Source organism: Onychomys torridus, chromosome 7 (genome assembly GCF_903995425.1).
Source record: "Onychomys torridus chromosome 7, mOncTor1.1, whole genome shotgun sequence".
NCBI lineage: Eukaryota > Metazoa > Chordata > Mammalia > Rodentia > Cricetidae > Onychomys > Onychomys torridus.
In genome coordinates this window covers 79697632-79717569 of record NC_050449.1, presented here as the reverse complement: position 1 = coordinate 79717569, position 19938 = coordinate 79697632, and the positions used below count along the sequence as shown (strand labels likewise).

Below are 19938 nucleotides of genomic sequence, written 5' to 3'. Positions count from 1 at the left end.
TCTACCCACATAAAATATGGTGGCTTAAGGTGTGAGCTCTAAGTCAGCTAGATATGTGCCATGAATTTGACAGTCGCCAAACCTCAGGTTCCTAATTTGTACACAGCAGTGACCCCGTATCCACTAGTGTGTGTGTGTGTGTGTGTGTGTGTGTGTGTGTGTGTGTGTGTACACATATACACTAAGAACCCAAGTGGATGCCTGAAACTATGGTTAGTACTGAAAATTTACTAACTGACATTTTCCTGTACATACAGAGCAGTGGTTTTCAATATGTGGGTCATGACTCCCATAGGAGTTGCACATCAGATATCCTGCATATCAGATATTTATATTATGATCCATAGCAGTAGCAACATTACAGTTATGAAGCAGCAACAAAATAATTTTATGGATGGGAGTTACCACAATATAAGGACTATTAGGAAAGTTGAGAACCACTGACATAGACCAACAGGCCCATGCTAAAGAAGCACAGGAAGAGATTAACAACAGTAATCATACAGAGCAAGTCTAATAGAATAAGACTAACATGAATGCGGACTCTCCCAAAATATCTTATTCTAGCACAATCGTCTTTCTTGAGACGATGGATCAGTATGATGAGAAGTGAAATGAATGATGTAGGCACTTTATTGCATTGTTAACAGAGCTATTTCACAAGGGTTGCTTGAAGAAGCACACCGACAGAATACATCTGGTAACTAAGAAAGGGGTGTATAGATATCAGATTACCTATGCCAGATAAAGAGATGCTTCCCATGCTCAAGAGGACAGTGCATGACTCCATCATGCTACAAACAACAGCAGCACACAATTTAGAACCTGTAAATTATTACCAGAATTTTCCACGTAACACATTAGGTCCACCATTACTCACTGGCAACTGAAATCACGGAAATGGGAACGTTCATAAAAAGGACTACTATAACAAAATTTTCTACATTTCACAGTTAGTTTAAGTATTAAATAATAGGGAACCTTGCACAGTGCCTAGTGCTCAGCAAGCACACGATGTTAGTGATCACTCATTATCCCTACCTATCTTATTCACTAGTGTCTTTTACATTTTGTTCTAAAAGTATTCTCCATTTCCCCATGCCTTGTTACCCGACTGCACACCACCTCTCACCTGCACTACTGCAGGTCTCCCACAGCCACTTTTGTCTCTCAGATCCATACTCCACACTGCGCCAGAGTAAGTTTCTAAAACATGTATCTTTATTTTGGCACTGGCCTTTTCCCCTTCTTTGTCTACCCACTGCTCCTAAGACAAAGGATAAAAGCCTTAGTATAGCGAACAAGGCTCCGTTAACCTGGCGCCTGCCTCTCTTATAACCGCAGCAACAAGTGCATAGAGTTCCTTTCTGCCTTAGGGCCTTTGCTAGTGTTTCTTCCTGTCATGTGCTTTCTTTTTTAACACTTCTCAACCCCAACAATTCCTCTAGGGTTACACTTCAAGAAAGCAGTCCCTGACTCCTGGGTAGGCCAAGCCACCCTCTTACCCCCTACTCCCATCCTACACTCCTACCTCCAATGTGATCCTACATTAATCATTATATATACATTAATTTAACTGTAATTAAATGTGTAATCACTAGTTAATAATGTCTTAGCTTGAGGGAAAGAAAGGGTTGAGAAGTGTAGACACTGTACAGTTAGTTCCTAAAAGCTATTGAATGAACCAAGTAATTTCTCTATTTCAAAGACAGAAAACTGAAGTTCAAGCTGGGCATGGTGACACACGCCTCAGGCGGATCTCTGTGAGTTCGAGGCCAGCCTGGTCTACAAAGCAAGTTCCAGGACAGCCAAGGCTATTACACAGAGAAACCCTGTCTTGAAAAACAAAAAACAACATAAAGAAAACTGAATTTCAGGGAGATTAAAATAAACTTGCCTAAGGTTGCAGTAGAAAAGTTAAGTGGTCAACACAGGAGTTTTAGAGAGGGTGATTTTTCAACTCTGGGTTTTTTGTTTGTTTGTTTTTGTTGTTTTGTTTTTTTAAACATGACTACAGTATTACTAGGTACAGCACAACTCTTCATATTATGGTGTCAAAGTCTAGAGTGGCTAGAAGATTGAACTTATTTTTCTCTTTGAAAGATTATTCACCATCTAAAATGATATACTTTTTACAAAAGAAGCCTTATTCCAATAAAAACTGATCATTAGCTTATTCCTATTTAATTGTTTTTGTATTAATACAAAGGATGATCTAAGGTAAATGACTTTAATCTATAGACCCAATTAAGCTGGCATACATAATATTTATTGGTTTAGACTATATTATGTAGCTATATAGTTATTTTAGATGCCCAATACAATGATATTATAAAAGATACTAAGTGCCATGAGGTCAAACTAGGTTCACAATTGTTAAAAGATGTTGCCCTTCACATACATTTCAAAAATATAGCCTCAGCTTGAAAATATTATCAACTTCCATATATCTAAGATTATACTATTGTACTTCAGGAAAATAATAGGACAAACATATATGGCTGGAAGCATAAAAGGGGAAGGAAGGATGAATGGAAAGATGGATGGATATGGGAGTCATAATCAATGTTAACAAGTCATTATAATCTAGACTGTATTGTGCTGGATTTACTTGAACCCAGACTCATTTACCTCATTACCTATGATCATCAATAAAGGCCTTCAGAGAAACATGTACATTTTCACATATTGAATATGTTACTGAAAAAATGGTTAAGGTGTGTCTTCTCTAACTCCCATAAGTCTCACTCAACTGCAATATCAGTTAAATGCTTTTTAGTTTTATTTCTACGAAAAATCTCAGAGCACAAGGTAAGGAGAGTCCAATGAAAGAACTTTCCACTCATGGCAGAAACAGAATATGTTATACATACATGACAAGCAGGCTGGAAAGGACTGAAGAAATGGCTCCAGTTTATGTAGAATAACCCCAAATATACTTAAAATGAGCTAGTTTACTTTCATTATGAAGGATATAGAATGAGAAAAATGTTTCAGGATTAACAGCTGGTGGGAAAGGTTGTACATATTACCCTCAAATTCTATGTTGCAGGGAGGAAACAGGTTATCCAAAGAAAAGGGACAATTACACAACCACAGGATTATAGACAACAAACCTGATTCTCCAGGAACTTTCAAATACTTACATTAACATAGTGCTCATGTGACTATGTTTCATATAATTAACATGTAATTCAACTGAACATCTTCACTCATACTTCACTAGATTGACTGTTTTTCATTTACTTATTGTGTGTATGTGTTTGTGTGGGTGTGTTCATGGACATCAGAGCACAACCCTTGGGAGTCAGTTCTTCCCTTTTACCATGTGGGTTCTGAGGACTGAACTCAGGTCATCGGGCCGAAGAGCAAATGCCTTTACTCACTGAGTCATTTTACTGGCCCTTAGTAGATATTTTAATGTAAGTCTGAAAGGAATTAAATCACTGACTTTTCTATAAGGATTTCATTGGTATTAAAGTATATTATTGGCATGACATTAAAAGTATATATTACATGTTTAGATATTGTAGATATATATGTGTATAAATACAGAGGTTTTACTTTTACTCAATTTCACAAAGAAAATATTGAGCATATGGGTGCTTGAAAAAAAAATGATGATAGACTTCAGAAAAATCATGCCAAAAATTTGGTGAAGTGAAAGAAGAAATAAAATTTATATATAGGCTTGTTACCCACATAATAGGAAATGCCTTTTGTGTCTACTGGATACTTACAATGTAGCTAATGAGACTGAGGCATTCAATTTTTTAAATTAAAATAAAAAATGATAACAAAGCTATTATCAAACTAAGCATGTTTGTAACAACTTGGATATGACTGTAAATTTTCATATATAAATTTCACAAACCAGTATGTATCAAGAATTCCTACTAAAAATTTGATAGTTGTATAAAGATGTGCTCTAAAAATAAAATGTTCAGTATATTTTGAAGACAGTACAAAGAAATAAAGGATCAAATTCATTTTCATGACATCAATTTTGTATACATTACGTACTGAAATGATAATGTATTTGTTATACTTGGCTAAGTAAAACAGTGGCATCTGCTTCTTTTTAATGTGACAAACAGAAAATTTTAAATTTCTAAAGCTAAGTGTCTTACCTATTTTACTTCTACCATAAAGTACTGACATAGACAATCAAACTATAAAGCGACCAAAGTTAACAAGATTCTATTGCCAAAGCACTTTGACCTTAGAAAGATTCACTGATAGTTAAATGATTTAACTCAACAAATGTTCTGCACTGAAAACCTTAACTGAACTGATACCAAGAACCCAGTGAACATTACCTTTTTGTCTTCCCATTCTTTGACTGTGCTCTTCTGCCCACTTGGAAACTGTACCACACCTCCAGTGCCAGCAGATAACAGTGGGGGCTGAACCTTGCTAAGGATCTTTGAGCAGAGCCTTAGAGAATCTGTGAGCTCGGACAAGCGTAATGTCTGGAGATGGCTTGTCAAGGCAGAAATCATCCTTAGCAGTAACTGGGGCAGGTGTTCTGTCTGGATTTCAATATAAGTTTCCTGAAAATAAAAGAAAGTTGAAAAAATTGATATATAATAGGAAAGTCATAAAGGCTCCATTTTTGCTCATGTTTTATAGGCATCATGCTCCCATCAGTTCATAGGCATTTCAATATTAATGACTTATAAATCTGTATGAAGTGTCTGCGGATGGCTCAGTGGGTAAAGTGCATGCTGTGCAAGCATGAAGACCTGAGTTCGGATCCCCAGCTCCCACATCAAAGCCAGGTGAGGTGGTGCACATCTGTAATCCCAGTGCTAGGGCACAGGGAGATAGGCAGGTTCCTGAGGGCCAGTAGTCAACCAGTCTAGTCTAATTGGCAAGCTCCAGGACCCCATCTCAAGAAGTAAGGTGGAGAGTGATTCAGGAAGACACCCAATGTCAACTTCTGGCCTCCACAGGACAAACACATTGTCACAAACCCCCCAACCCCCATATTCTCAATCTAAGGACTTTAAGCATTATATAACTAGATACCCCAGTTTTACAAGCTTTATTAATGAGATTCTAATGGAAGTGAATAAAGTCAGTTAAGATAAAAACAGGCTGAATGCCATACCTGACACAGCACCCTCATACTTCTAGTAGGCTTCAAATGAGAAAGCAAAGAGTTGAGGAGAGAAAACACAAGGGAAAACATTTCCAACAGTCTTCATGTAACAGAAAGCATCGTTAACAAATATAAATGCAGGACCAGAATTCCACCCACTAAACATACGATTTTACAACATGCAATCAGGAAGTAGATTCCATGTATTCTATATATACATGCCAAGAAGACAAAAATGTTTGGAAAATGTTATGGAAAAAAGCTATGCCAAAGGAAAAACCTTTAGTTTTAAAGATGGAATTTATCAGAAGATGACATTTAAATTACACATGAAATTTAGAAACTATGCTCTTAAGATTCCTTGCTTTTCTTTTTATCAAGATAGTCTTACCAAAGAGACAATATCCAACAAAAAATCCACCAGTAAGCAGAAATTGGTCAGCTGTAACTCAGATGAGTCACTACTGTCTCCAGGCCCAACCTGAAGTCTGGCATGCAGTGTTCTCCTAAGAGAAAAAAAAAGTTGACTTTATCAAACACACTCACATGATATGAAGACACGTGACTACATCACTGTCTTAACAAATAAGGCCCAAGTCAAGACTGGGACACATAGTGATGTTCATTCCTATTGCCCTAGAACACTAACTACCACACTGCTTTCATGAAAACTTCTCCAAGTGAGGTCCCTGGAACTCCTGCTCTGTGACTCGAAGTGTCCTGGATGTAACACACTTGCTGAGATTTCTGGATGTAACACACTTGCTGAGATTCCTGGATGTAACACACTTGCTGAGATTTCTGGATGTAACACACTTGCTGAGATTCCTGGATGTAACACACTTGCTGAGATTCCTGGATGTAACACATTTGCTGAGATTTGCACTGCTTTCACCATGGCTATGTCCTAGTAGACGTGAATGTTTTTTATTTGATTTCTAAACTAAGACACTTGGTTCACAAGGTAGTTACTGTGTTGCTGTTACACCAACCTATGTTTCTCATTTCTGGAATGTAACTCTCTGTCAAGGTCTGAGATCAAATATGTTTTACATGAAGTTTTTTTTGTCTAAGACAAGACACAAGAAACACTGATATTACCAATATTAATTCTATTTGACCAAACATTGCCCTATACTCTCAAGATATAATTATATAGTACTTGACCATCAAGAAACATAAACAGGTGGAGAAATAAATAAAACCAATGGAAAGTATGGGGATAGCAGATTCTGATGTGGGATTTGAGAGAGTCAAGACTACTGTAAGGTGAGGGACCCCTCTATAGGACCATTCCAGAAGAACACAGGAAGTAGTAGGATATGTTAAGAATAGCACAGAGAAGGCTCAGCAGCACAAAAGGTGGTGAATGTTTAAGAAATAGTTCAGGTTAGTACAAGAAGCATGGATGTGTGTTGGGAATATAGAATATTTAGCACAGACAGGTGAGTATATGTGTAGAAAACAGAGTATAGTTTTCTATACTCTAAACATGTGCATATCTTACTTGTCCCACTCTAAAGTTCCTGAGGTCAGGGACTCTAATATGCCTAGCACAATGCTTTTCAATTGGGTGCTCTGACAACAGGACAAGCAGGCAAATCCCTAAGTCATTAAAGTCTTCATACACTTTTACGTTTCTAAATGCTTCTAGACTCAAGATTGGACATGCCTCCTTTTTGACTCTATGTTAATTGGAGTGTGGAGTCCAGATAGAGATGTCTCTCTGCTTCACTAGCACTCTAGGGATTTCAGATGGTACTTCAGGCTTTCTCTCCTAAAGTATGATGTGTTTACAATTGCTCATCACTTGCCATATGGGATGCTTCTAAGTCTCTGAAAACAAAGTGGTCCTATTAATAAATGGGATGCCGACTGCTATCTTCTCTGAGGTCAAACAGAGTGCGTCGCTGCAGGCCAGACACATGAATAGTTGATCCATGTTGGCGAGTGGATACTCACCTCTAAGTTCCTTTCCAATTCTAAGATTATATGACCAAAGATTTTTATATGCTGGATTGACAAGGTAAATTTAGATTATGGGTAAATAATGAACAGTTTCAGTAGGAGTAAAATGTATAAAAGAACATTTTAAAAGCTAAAAGTTAGTTTTGAATGTTATTACACCATAACAAATGAAGCAGTTAACCTACCGACAACATTCTTCAAACCAGCGTGCAATGTAATCCCACATATAATAAGGTTCAAAGGAATTAAAGAGAAGATTCGCAGTTTTAATCAGCTCAGCTGTTTTCTTGTTTTCCCTTAATTTACTGAAAAAGAAAAGAAATCAAACAACTACAAATACTGATATTTCTTTCAAAACTGAGTCAGTGTTACTAAGGTAGTCCACATTGCTCCACTCTGCTAGAATACTGTCTAGTAGGAGGAAGACCACAATAGTGACATAATCCATTCCTACTCTTGGAGCCAAGTGCCTTTCTTTACCCAGAGTCATCTCATCAGCCCAACTATTCACATTGATTTCCCAAACAGATATGATTCAGAACCATTCAAGAAATCAAGTGGTGATTGTTGTCTTGTTTAACGTACCTGCCTGAACAATGAGTGCAATTAATTATGATACTATATACTATGAAAGTGACAATTTGATTTATCATAATATAAACTTTAGAGTAAGATCACTAGCCATTACTAACAATCACATTATAGGAATTCATACACTAGGGTCTATTAGGCCATCTTTTTGTCATACTTAATTTTTAGTAATTTACCTGCTTAACTGAGCATGGTCCTTGCTGAAGGGTGGTTCCATCTGAAGATCCAATTCTGCTTTGCATTGAGAATACAATGTTCTAAATACCTCAATTAGAACATCTTCTAAAATTACAGGTCCTAAAATTAATATACAACAAATTATATGCGGTGATGACTAGGGCTAGCAAATCATGATGACCAGAAGAATGGTCCAATTAAAGCATGCTCTGAAAAAAGCACCTTATGAAGAGATTTTTTTTTTCTCCCCAGAAGCTAAACTTTTGAAACGTGGTGCAATAGCAAGTAATGAGATAAATGTCTATTTCAAGAACAGAGTCACATTAATAGAAGCGACAAAATCAGGAAAATTGGCTTTATTAAGTCTGTTGCCTTCGACAGGCTCTTCAGTTTTTGAGTCTTAGTTTCCTCATCCCAAATAAGGAGAATATCACCAGCCTTACAGGACAGTCTTAAAGATTTAGAGAAACATCTGCAAGGTACACCATGTAGCTCTTAGAACAACTGTCCAGTAGATGTTGCCACATCAATACTGCTACTAAATAACTCAAACTCAAGAAGGATAAATTTGACTGCTTCACAGTTACCATAATCCTTAAAAAATCCTCTCAGCATTATCACCATCACAGAATACCTCAAAATGACTCTATTGAAGTTCTTGACACAACTTGCTACTTTCATATTTACAAATTTCACTTTTGAAAGTTGGCTAATTATAGCATGTGCCAAAATACCAGAATTAGAAAATTTACATACTTTAAAAGATAATTGCTATTTTTAGTTTGTGTTAAGTACTACAGTTAATTTTCTAGTAGATCTGACATAAAATAAACACACAATGAAAGAAACTACAGAAAGCAACAGCAACAAGAAGACCATGAAGGAAAGACATAACTCATATTTCTGCTCCATTCCTCAAATTCTATTAGTTATGTCAGATCAAAAATGTTTCCATTTCAGTAAATAATGATTAAAAGGAGTTGAGATGACATCTTTAAAAAAAAATGACTTTGCTGCCTAACACAGTATAAGACATACGTCTGATGCTAACATACACATCTTTAACTTCAGTTAAGAAATTGTAGAGAATGTGTACTTAAAAGTATACAGTGGTATATTAAACCAAAGCTAGTGGAGTACAAAACAAGGACCGTCTATTGCATAGTAAAGAAAATAATGTATCACTGCTTTCCTTTGTCTTTCTGTTACACATGTGGTGATTTTGATTTATTTATAATATATGTTGTGCCATTTTGATTTTTCTTTTGTTTGGTTAGTTGAATAAATATGCGACACTCAGAACATTTGAGAAGATAGAAAAAAAAAAACAGTGACAGCATTTGATCCAGTCCCATCTCAGCTGTGTTATACCTGGATATTTTTGATGTTTATCAAAGGTCTTTTATGGGGAAGAAAGTAAATATGTAAAGCAATAGATATGTGATGTTTATGAGTAATGCTAGCTCTGAACCAACTTTTGAAAACTTAGTTGACAATGTTTTGAGTTAACTGAAAAAGCATGACTTTTGGAATCTCAGTATTGTCACTCTACTGAATTTTTTTCTTATTAAAGTATGCAGTTTTTAGGACTTTTTCCCTGACAATATTATGTAATTTTTTTAGTGTGGGTAGATGGCAATGTCGCTGACATGTATTTTTTTTTGTCTGTTCTTTTATTATTTTAGTAGTTTCATGCTATGTATATACCATAACCAACCTGCCTATGAGAAACATGTAAGATAATGTACAGCCACTGTTACAAGTTTATAAGGTATTTTTTCTATCTTTTTTTATATGTATGTTATATAACATTCAAAAGAATTTTTTTCTTGATTGAGAAAAGGATATAAAATGCAAAATCTACGATTTTTTTTTGAGACAGGGTTTCTCTGTGTAGTTTTGGTGCCCGTCCTGGATCTCGCTCTGTAGACCAGGCTGGCCTCAAACTCACAGAGACCCGCCTGGCTCTGCCTCCCGAGTGCTGGGATTAAAGGCGTGCGCCACTGCTGCCTGGCTAAAATCCACAATTTTCATAACTAAAAATTGCCTTTTGCAGTAGTTTATTATATTGGGTGTCTTGTCTTTCTTGAGCTTTTAGTTAGCTAATGAATGAATACATTAGATACTTCTGGGTTTCAGTTTGGATTTTACACAGCTTGCATTTTAAATTTTAAGTCTTTGGTTCTTTGCTATTTCTATTAACCCATAGCATTATTTTAATAAATGTTATAATACAAAACTAAAAAAAAAAAAAAAAAAAAAGGATACAGCAATTTTCCCAATGTCTTCATCTTATTTTTATCGTGAAACAATACAAAAACACATGTCATCTTATATTTTGTAACAGCAGCATATATTACCTAGCTCAGGTTTGTCCAATAAACTGATTAAAATCCGAAAAGGTTTTAGATCCTGCATGAGTGTGCTTTCTTCTCCAAATCCATTCACTTGTAAGATTCCCACCATGGCCTTTAAAAGAGGAAAGCATACTAATGATTTAGCAGAATCTTTACATCCCCTGTGCTATTCTGATTGATGACTTCTTTCTTTGCCAGGAGGAAAGATACCAGACTCATCTATCTAGAGAAAGCAACATACTTAAATTATAAGTATTAGTTTGTTGTTTATTTTTGAGACAAGGCCTCACTATAAAGACTGGTTGACAACAAACCCACCGCCCTCCTGCTTCAGTTCTTTGAGTGCTGGGGCTATAAGTACATACCATCAATCTAGATCATAAATTTTCAGAGAGAGAGAGAGAGAGAGAGGGAGGGAGAGAGGGAGGGAGGGAGGGAACTGGCCCTCTAGATGAAGATGTTTGTTTAGGACATATATTTCATCTATGTCATCTTATTACTGAGGGGTATAGTATGTAATTATCTTCTTAGTTATTCAAAATTCAGTGTATAATTTTCTTCATTTAAAAATGCTTCAAGTGGGGCTTATGGTACACACCTATAATCTTAGCACTTCAGAAGCTGAAGCAGGCAGATCTTGAGTTCAAGACCAACTGAGCTTCACAGCTACATCCTGTCTCAAAATCAAATAAGTAAATAAAGAAAAATGCTTGAGCAATCATTTGTTTCCTTAATACATTTTCTTAGAACATTTTGAGATATCTTAAATAAATATAAGACGAAATAAATAGATAATTTTAATGTTTCTATGAGCATGACAGTCCTACCAGATCTAGCCTGCAAAAGCCCAATCCACTCAAAGTTTTACACGAAACATGAGTCCTGGCCACTTTCTGAAAAGCTCCAGCTTTCACACGGCAGACAGGCAAAAATCTGTCCTCTTGTGGGAGTACAGCTATGATCACCATTTTGCTGTAGCTATATGCCTATTACAGTCATTCTTTGGAAGTTTCTGAGTGTTATCTTGACTTCTTCAATTATGAATTCAATTAAAACAGGACTTAGGTCTTAGGCTTTTTCAACAGGGGGTAAGCAAAGAATAATGGAAACAGCCATTACCTGGACTAATAATTCTTTTGAAAAGGTTGTAAAATAGTAAGTGGCATGTTCTTCAGGATTACTGTGTCTTGTGCTCCTGGGTCCTATGATAGCACCGTTGTTATCAAAACCTCCATGGGAATAAATCACAAAAGTAATTAAAATGGAAGTCTTAAAACTGTTGCTCACTAAATGCTAAAATATCTCAAAAAACGGCACTAAACACTTACCCAATTAGTAGCCCATTCAGTGTCAGCAAGAGAGACCATTTTAGATAGTTTAATAAAGGGAAACCAATTCAGTAGATGAGTCTAATAGTATCCTTCCAGAATTATCTTCTTATTTTACCCCAAATCTTACAGTGAAATAATTGAGGCTTTACACTATCTAAGGTAAGTTATCAAATGTCCTTCACTCTAGTAAGAGGCTGTGAGGACAGGCAAAACAGTCATACAAAGGTTGAAGAAGACATGTATATAATGCTCTATGGCCTAAACATACAGTGTCTCACACTGATGTCATCTGTGAGACAGTGGTAATTACTACTTATGGTTCCTTGATGACTTGAAAGTTTTTGGAATTTTGTTATTATTTTGTCTATTCATGTATTCTTTTTAATATACTAACATTAAGTGTAATTGTAGCAATTTATAACAGGAAAGACATCTTGTTAAAGTGAATATGACTTTAAGGATTCAATTAGCCCCTTCAATTAAGAGGCTTCTGAAATTTGCTCAAAAATGTCATCATGAATAGTCCTCCAACCTGGGACTGATTGACTGATTTTTAGTGTGTGTATGCTATTTGAATGCATGTGTCAGGAAAGGGCACTGGATCCCCTGGAGCTGGAATTACAGGTGGTTCTGAGCCACCCGATGCAGGTGCTGGCAAGTAAGCCCTGGTCCTCCAGAAGAGCAGCAGATGTTCTTAACTACAGATCCATCTTTCTGGCATGGTTTTTAGGTTTTAGTGTTCACTTACACACAAATACTTAGTTCTTCATACAATTTGAGAATACTTATGCATGGTAGTCTTATTTCTTTTGTCAATTATAAGCATATTCATTAAATACCTACCAAGAAGCCATGCATAAAGTCTTCGGTTCAGGGACATATCCCTCCTCAGTACTACATGAAGGGCTGCTGACAAGATCCTGATCATATCTGGTCGAGTGGCCTGAAAAAGGAATGTAGTTATACTTAACAGAAGTATGCTACTGTTTTTACTCTTTAAAAAAAGGAATGCCATAAAATTGGCTTAGAATATTAGAGTGTGTCGTGTTTTTATATAACATTGCTTTAGCTAACCTTTCAAATACAGGAGCTATAATTTCTAATTCATAGGTGAGGAAATAGGAAACAGGAAGAAAGGTACCATGATTCAGTTTCTTTCTGGGTAGTCTCAGAGCTTACAAGTCTGTTCTCAAACTCCCTTAGCAGCAAAGGATGGTCCTGAGCTTCCACTGTGACTTTCAGTTCTTTCTTCCTGCCTCTACCTCCCCCGTAAATGTGTGTCACGAGGCCCACCTGCCCAACTACAGCTTTAGTTGTATAGCTGGAACTACAACTCCCTTACTCTTAGCATCACATTTAAAGCTCTCTTTAGTTCTCCGTCAAGAGGAAACGCTGACACAAACAAGGATTATAAAGAGGACAAACAGTAGGAAGTCACAACCGTTAGTCTGCTTTAAAGTGTTCGGGAAGCTTTTAGCATCAATTCAGTCCTGTTTTTTTGTTTTTAAATTCTATTTGTCGTATCTCAAACATGGAAAACACCCACAAATAAACAAAATCCAATCCAAAATTGTTCTAACAAATAGCTTTAACGTTTTTCCTTCAGATTTCCTCCTCTAGCTTTAATTTGGTGTTTAAAAATGACTGATGATCCTATTTCAATCAAAAGAGGTGAAAGTTAAAAGAAAAGATGGGAGAGAGCTAATAAATTTGTTGTTAATATTAAGGATACTATTGGGGATTCAGTGGGTTAAAGTTCATGTCATGCAAACCCAAAGACCTGAACTGAAGCCTAGGATTCTGAGGTGGAAGGAAAGAACTGACTCCTAACAGTTGTCTCTGTATGTACAACTGAAGCACACACAAGGTAAGTATCAATTTTAAAAGAGCATCACTAGGTAATCACTGAAATATAGAATCTTGGAATCTTAAATCCCATCCCAGAAACTGACCAATTTAAAATTACTCGGTAAAAAAAGTGCCCGGCAGCTAACAATTGCCAGTAGCTCCGTAACTAGGGCTGGTCCTCTGTGCCCTCCTCCCCTGTCCATGCTGGAGCTGTGAGCTATTCTGTTTCTGGAAAGGGGAGCAGTTTTCTTTAAAGGTATGGCTTGGAAGGTCAACCCTGCTTCTGTGCAAGACTACACACTCAGGAGTATATGTGCAGCACAAACTGGACTGAATGTGTTAAGTAAAAAAACAAAAGATACAATGATGGGTGCGTGGCGAGGGAGGGGTAGATCTGGGAGGAGTTGGAGGATGAATATGATCAAATTCTGAAATTCTCAAAGAACTAATAAAAAAAATTAAAAAACAACAAAAAGCACCTGGGCCTCTTAAGGCCTGAAAGCACAGTCAAAAATAAAATGTTTGGGTAGTACTGCAGAGCTACTCTTTCCTTAGTCACAGTGAACCCTCTCTATACAATTTTCCTAACATAGAAAGGGAGTCATCCCCAGAATTAGCAGATGCTACACAGGCCATCCACAGGTGACAAATTATGCCCATTCTTTACAGATACTGCCAGTAAACAAGAAACCTTGTCAAGTGTGCTCCCTAGGTGCTCTTCCTGGAGTCCTACAGGATGAAGACCAGCTACGTAACATAAAGAAAACACCATAGCAATATCTAAATGTATTTCCTCTTTCTTCTGCTGGGTTGACAGTTCCTCCAGTATGGAAGAAACAAGCCAAACAAGGGGGCACATCCCCACGAAAGGCAGCTGGGTAGAGAGACCACTGTACTTACAATCTGCATTTTTGCTGCCATGTTCTTGGAGGAAAATAGAAAGAACAGCAAAAAAGTTAAACAGTTAATGGTATAGCTCAGTGGTAGATGGGTTTGCAGGAGACCCTGGGTTCAATTCCAGTACACAGAAGGAAGGAAAGAAGGAAGGAAAACTAGCCAGTTCACGGCTCTTTTAAAAGAACGTTACTGAAACTTGAGCTTGTCACTCAAGGTACTCTTTTCAGTTCATAACCTTTACTGTTGTGTATACGGAAAATTATACATGTAAGATGGTTGTCTTAGTTCCAGTTTAGAACCGAAAAGCTTTAGAAAAAAACAAAAACAAAACAGAATATTGTTTTTGCCAAACTATAGTCTTTATAACATGTTGGGTTATATCTAATATAAAATACGATCTTTTAGGTTTTGACATTTAGTAGTCATTCCTCAAGCAAAGTGATATTGTCACTTAAATAGAAACAATGCTCATATAAATAATAATATTGGCAATTCCAAAAGAAGATTAAATTGTGGAAGACTCTGTGTGCTGAAGTTATACTGCTTCCAGACACTGAGCTAAAAAACTTTTCAGTACCTAATTTTTTTAAGCTTCATAAATATGAACTGTATTTACATCATTTCTATTTTTCTCTCTTCCCTCCAAGTCCCACCTCATCCTTCTACAACTCATAGCTTCTTTACCTTTAGCTGTTATAAATGAATAAATATATAAATACACTTTCTGAGTTATAGTGATATTTTATTTGTATTGAAATGTGATTTTATTTGTATGTCAATAAAGTTGCCTTGAGGTCAGAGCAAGCCAGAGCAGAAGCTGAGCAGTAGTGGGGCACGCCTTTAATCCCAGCACTAGGCGGATCTCTGTGTGTTCAAAGATACAGCCAGCATGGCAGACACATGCCTTTAATCTCAATACCAACCATAGAAGACCTGGAGATCTGTACAAACAGGCAGTGACGAGGAGGTCATGTGGCTGGGTTTACAACCAATGAGAAAACAGAACAGAAAGTCTTTAAATAGACAGGACACACAGAAGTAGGTCTCATGCGGAGAGGAAGAACAGCAGAAGCAGTGAAGGGTAAGGTTTTCTGCTCTTGCTCTGACCTCGTGGTTTTTAACTCTGCAATCGGTTCTGTGTTTCTTATTTAACAAGCCGGTTACATCCACACTGAGTTAGTGTTACATGCATGTATGTTTTGAGGGCTGACCACTCAGGACTAGAAAACCAACTGGCGGCTCATCCCCGGGAATACTGATGCTCCCTCTCTCAGCAGTCATTAATTGCCTTCAGCTCTTCATCTGGTGGCAGGGTCTTGTGAGATTCCCACCATTCACGTAGGCATGTCAACTGGAGTTATTACTGTTGAGGTCTTGTTTAGGCAAGCATGTTGTTGAAGTTTCATGGGTACAGCTTCCCTGCCATATTTAGAAGACACAATCTAGAAATGGATGTCCTTATTCTCAAGATCTTACAATCTTTCCATTGCCTCTTTCATGACGTTCCATGAGCTTTAGATGTAGGGGTTATATTATGTCTGTATCAGTTAGGGCCAGGCACCCACGATCAGTTTCTTCTTTGTATTTGACCAGTTGTGAGAGGTATGAGCTACACTTCAGGCTAGGATGTTAAACAGGCTATACCACTTATGCACATCCTGAAGGCTGAAGATGTTGCAGGCAGATTAGATTCCAGTGACTCACCAGGTTTTACCCATGTCCAGATGTGGGTTCTGGGTTAAGACAGACTGGATCTGGCATAGGATGAACACCTGGGGTAAAGCCCGGAGGTTGGGTGTGGCATGGGTGGGTTGAAGTCGGGCAGGCTGACCAGACTGGACTGGTATACAAGATGAACAGTCTGGATTAAGCCTTGGGGTTGGGAACAGTGCAGGGATGACAAATCAGACTGGGCCTCAACAAAGGATGGGCAACTAGGACTAAGCCTGGAGGGTTCAGTCCCTAAATTTTTTTTACTGACAAAGTGCTATTGTTTAGGGCTGCTGAGATGGCTCAACAGGTGAAGATGGCCACTGCCAATGCTGATAACATGAGCTCAATTCTCAGATTCTACATGAATGTTGAATTCTGCAAACTGTCCTCAGACCTTCTCATCAATGCTATGGTCTCGGTCTCAGTCTCAGTCTCTCTCTGTCTCTCTCTGTCTCTGTCTGTCTGTCTGTCTGTCTGTGTCTCTCCCTCACACACATAGAGACACACACACAGACACACACGTCATAATAAGACCAGAAACACCTGCCTCCAGGCTCATGTTCCACTTTGGGGGACTTCAGGAAGTAGAGTCGAGCAAGTGGAGGTGGGAGAATGGCAGCTGTACTTTGAATGCACAGCTGCTGCAGCAAGCTCCTATTGCCATGGACTCAGCTCCTTTTGCTGCCATCCCTTCCCTGTTACAAAGACTGAAATCTCTGTGAAAGAGTAAGCTAAAATAAACCTCTCCTCCTTTAAGATGTTTCACGTCAGGTAAGAGTGATGAGAAAAAGTTATATATCTAAGTAGTAATAGCAACATACATGATTGTTAGTTTAATATGGTGGGAGTGGGTCTATATATGGAAAATCTGCCCAGCTGAGTACACCAGCATTTTCTAAATAACCAAACTTGATGATGCAAAATCACACGAGTAAAAGCTTCAGTAGAAGTACCAGCTGGACCAGCAGACTATAACAGAACAGAATACTAAAGGTCGGTTTATGTTTACATATTGCAATGAACTGTTCAACAGGTAGATCTAACTCTGGGACAGTATCAAGGAGTGTGTATTTAGTAACAGAAAATATTAATGATTCCTTGATTTTCCAACTGCATATCAATGTGAGAGTTTTTTTTAAATACATATCAACTAAAAAGTAGCTGGTATGAGCTTTCAGTTTTGTGTTTTTAGGTCAGTTATTAAAGAGATTGAGAAAAAGTATGAAACTCTGCTTCTCATTTTTACATGTTATTTGCTGGTAAGATAACTCAATATTTTCAGATAAATCAGTAGACTTTTAAAAATTATATGACAAAAATGAACAGCACTAATTTATATCAAAAAATGTTGAGATCCTCAATATTTTTTAAGCATGCAATAGCATCCTGCAACTAAAACTTTGAGAACTCCTATGCTAGCTCCTTCCTAACAGACATGTAGATGATAGGCACTGTCCCAAAATCTTGGAAGCACCAATGTCTCACCATCTTACCTGAGGAGAAAACTCAAATAGGAAAGTACAGAAGAAATGGTAAAGGCTATAAAAACTTCAGTTTCAGGAGGAATGTTTCAGAAATCTACTGTACCATGGTAACCATAGTTAAAATGTGTTGTACTGAAAGTTAAGAAAGTATTCTCACTGCAGAAAATAAGTATGTGAAGTAATACATGAGTTAGCTTAATTCAGCCATGCCAAAATGTTTTTCTCTCCTTCTCTCTATACATACATTTGAAAGCATCATGTAAAAATAAAAACCCATACTTTTTGTCAACTACTAATAAATAAAAAGTCCACATAGTTTTGATGTTACAGATTGAACTCAGGGCCTGATGCATTTACCACTGAGCTATTCCCCAGATAAGAAGCCATTTTTTTCTTTTTCTTTTTAAACACAAAGTCTACTGAATTAGCAATCTTGCCTTAGCTTCCTCAGTGCTGGAACTACAGACATGTGCCACCATTACCAAATGCATGGCTAAGAAGCCATTCTTAAGTATTACTGACATCAACACATATTTTGCAATATGTAAAAGATCACTATAATCTGAACTAACATTTAATAGTAAACATTCAGATCAGCTTTACCTGAAGTAAGTTAAAGAAGTCTACCAGTCTATCCACAACATGACAGCAATCATATTTTTGAGGTAGATAGTGAAGGCTCTAAGTTACAATTAAAATCAATACTTGCTAAGAACGTATTACATACAAGTCATGAAAAAGGTCAAGTGGGGAGCAAAGCTGACTACAGCAGCCTCGGAGCCTTATCTAACCTGGCACAGCAATGGAGGATTAGAGCTGCAACAGCAGCAGAGAGGTGGGCACCGAAAGACTACTTAACACAGTACTGCTTTCCTGAAACAGCATCGGAGGGCTGGTAGAATTTTGACTGGCAGGACTAGAGAGAAAGCAGGGTAGGAAAGTATGGGGAAGGTTTAGTTTTAATCACTGATCTAGTGAGATTACAAATTACAAATCAATTTAAGCCTAAAACTTAATTCCTGGATGCTGTGGAGGAACCTCACAGTGGAGGGATTCTTAATATGGAACATTTCAACAGGAAGAAAGGTCAAGATCAAAGGTCACTGATCTTGCTATGTGTTGCTCTTCCTATGTGTACATATTTAGGCTGTTACCCACATTTCTTTGTCTCATTTTTTTGTTTTCTTTTATAAGACTTTAAAAAAGTTCCTATGTTATGATCCATTTGGCCACCCCTAAGCTACAGCTTTGGCAAGCTCAGTCTACACTCAATTTTCCCAATAGGAAAATGTGAAAATCCAGAAGGCAGAAAAAAAGCCCATGGTTAAGAGTGAGAGTCTCAAAATAGAAACTAGAAGTAGTTTATATCTCAACCAGCGATAATGTACTCCATGAACTATAAAACTTCAATTATCATTTATTCAAATTAAATGAAGTACTAAGTGAGTAAAGCAGTAAAGAAAACTCAGCCAGTTATAACGAGAAACTGCTGAGCTCTCTCTCAACTAGTGCCCATTATGAAAACACCAAAGTCCTTCCTATTTTAGAAATAAATTTTCTTTTATTTTTTTTGAGACAGGATTTCATTATGTAGCTCTGACTGTCCTGGAATTCACTATGTAAACCAGGCTTTCCTGGAACTCACAGAGATTTACCTGCCTCTCCTTCCTGAGTGCTGAGATTAAAGGCATGTGCTACTATACCTGGTATAAATTTAATTTTCAAAGCAGAAAATCTCTGCATCTTACTACTTACGTATTTGGTTCCACCATTCTGAATGCATATGTTCTAGTGTTTCAGGTCTCATTTTTCATTCAAGTTTAGTATTTCAAAAGACTGACATCATTTTGTTTAAATTAAGGATATTGATTAAATTAAATCTCAGTAATGAAATTCTTTATTTAGGATTTGTCAAGTAATTTGCTTGTATCTGTAGTGAAATCGGTAGCAAATGGCCCAGGCACTAAATATTTGGTTCTCAAACAATGGCTAACTCCTCTAATGTTCTGGCATGTACGGTGGAGTCACCAAAGCAAGATAAGACAGATGTCAGCTGTATTGGAGGCCTTGGCCTCAAGACTGCTTATTTAGTGTTAGCAATGAGCACTTCCTGCTTTTTAAAGTTTAGAAATTTTTTGAAACATATAAAATAATCTGCTTCACTTACTATATTCTTATTAAACTGTTTAGTATTTTTCTTTAAAATACTCACAATTTCTACTTCATTGAGAAGGAATTTGTTTTGTATAAACTTATGCAGAATACAGTACCTTTAAAATGACTACACTTCACAGATCTATGATTTTCAAAGAATGTCTTTGTTGACAACAGTAAGTAGCATTAACGTTTTACCTGACTCATATGGAATGGAAAACAGAAGAGGATGAGGTCCAGTGTGCTTCTCTGTACAAGTACACTTGAGTCTTGCACTGAAGTACTTACTGCTTCTACCTGAAATGAGAAAGCTT

At 37.1% G+C, this 19938-nt stretch overlaps 1 protein-coding gene across 7 annotated transcripts in view; it reads right to left on the bottom strand.

Annotated features, from left to right (window-relative positions):
- Positions 1 to 19938, bottom strand: part of Dop1a (DOP1 leucine zipper like protein A) — a 106457-nt gene that overhangs the window by 44414 nt on the left and 42105 nt on the right. For 3 of the 7 annotated variants that reach the window (XM_036193034.1, XM_036193033.1, XM_036193037.1), the window contains 9 exons: positions 19823 to 19921; positions 12372 to 12471; positions 11317 to 11426; positions 10201 to 10309; positions 7840 to 7960; positions 7258 to 7377; positions 5496 to 5610; positions 5114 to 5143; positions 4320 to 4553 (listed from right to left, as the gene is read on the bottom strand). In XM_036193034.1, coding sequence (XP_036048927.1) covers positions 4320 to 4553; positions 5114 to 5143; positions 5496 to 5610; positions 7258 to 7377; positions 7840 to 7960; positions 10201 to 10309; positions 11317 to 11426; positions 12372 to 12471; positions 19823 to 19921 — 1038 coding nt within the window. The remainder of the gene's footprint in view (positions 1 to 4319; positions 4554 to 5113; positions 5144 to 5495; positions 5611 to 7257; positions 7378 to 7839; positions 7961 to 10200; positions 10310 to 11316; positions 11427 to 12371; positions 12472 to 19822; positions 19922 to 19938) is intronic. The other 4 variants (XM_036193035.1, XM_036193038.1, XM_036193039.1 and 1 more) reach the window with 2 other exon arrangements.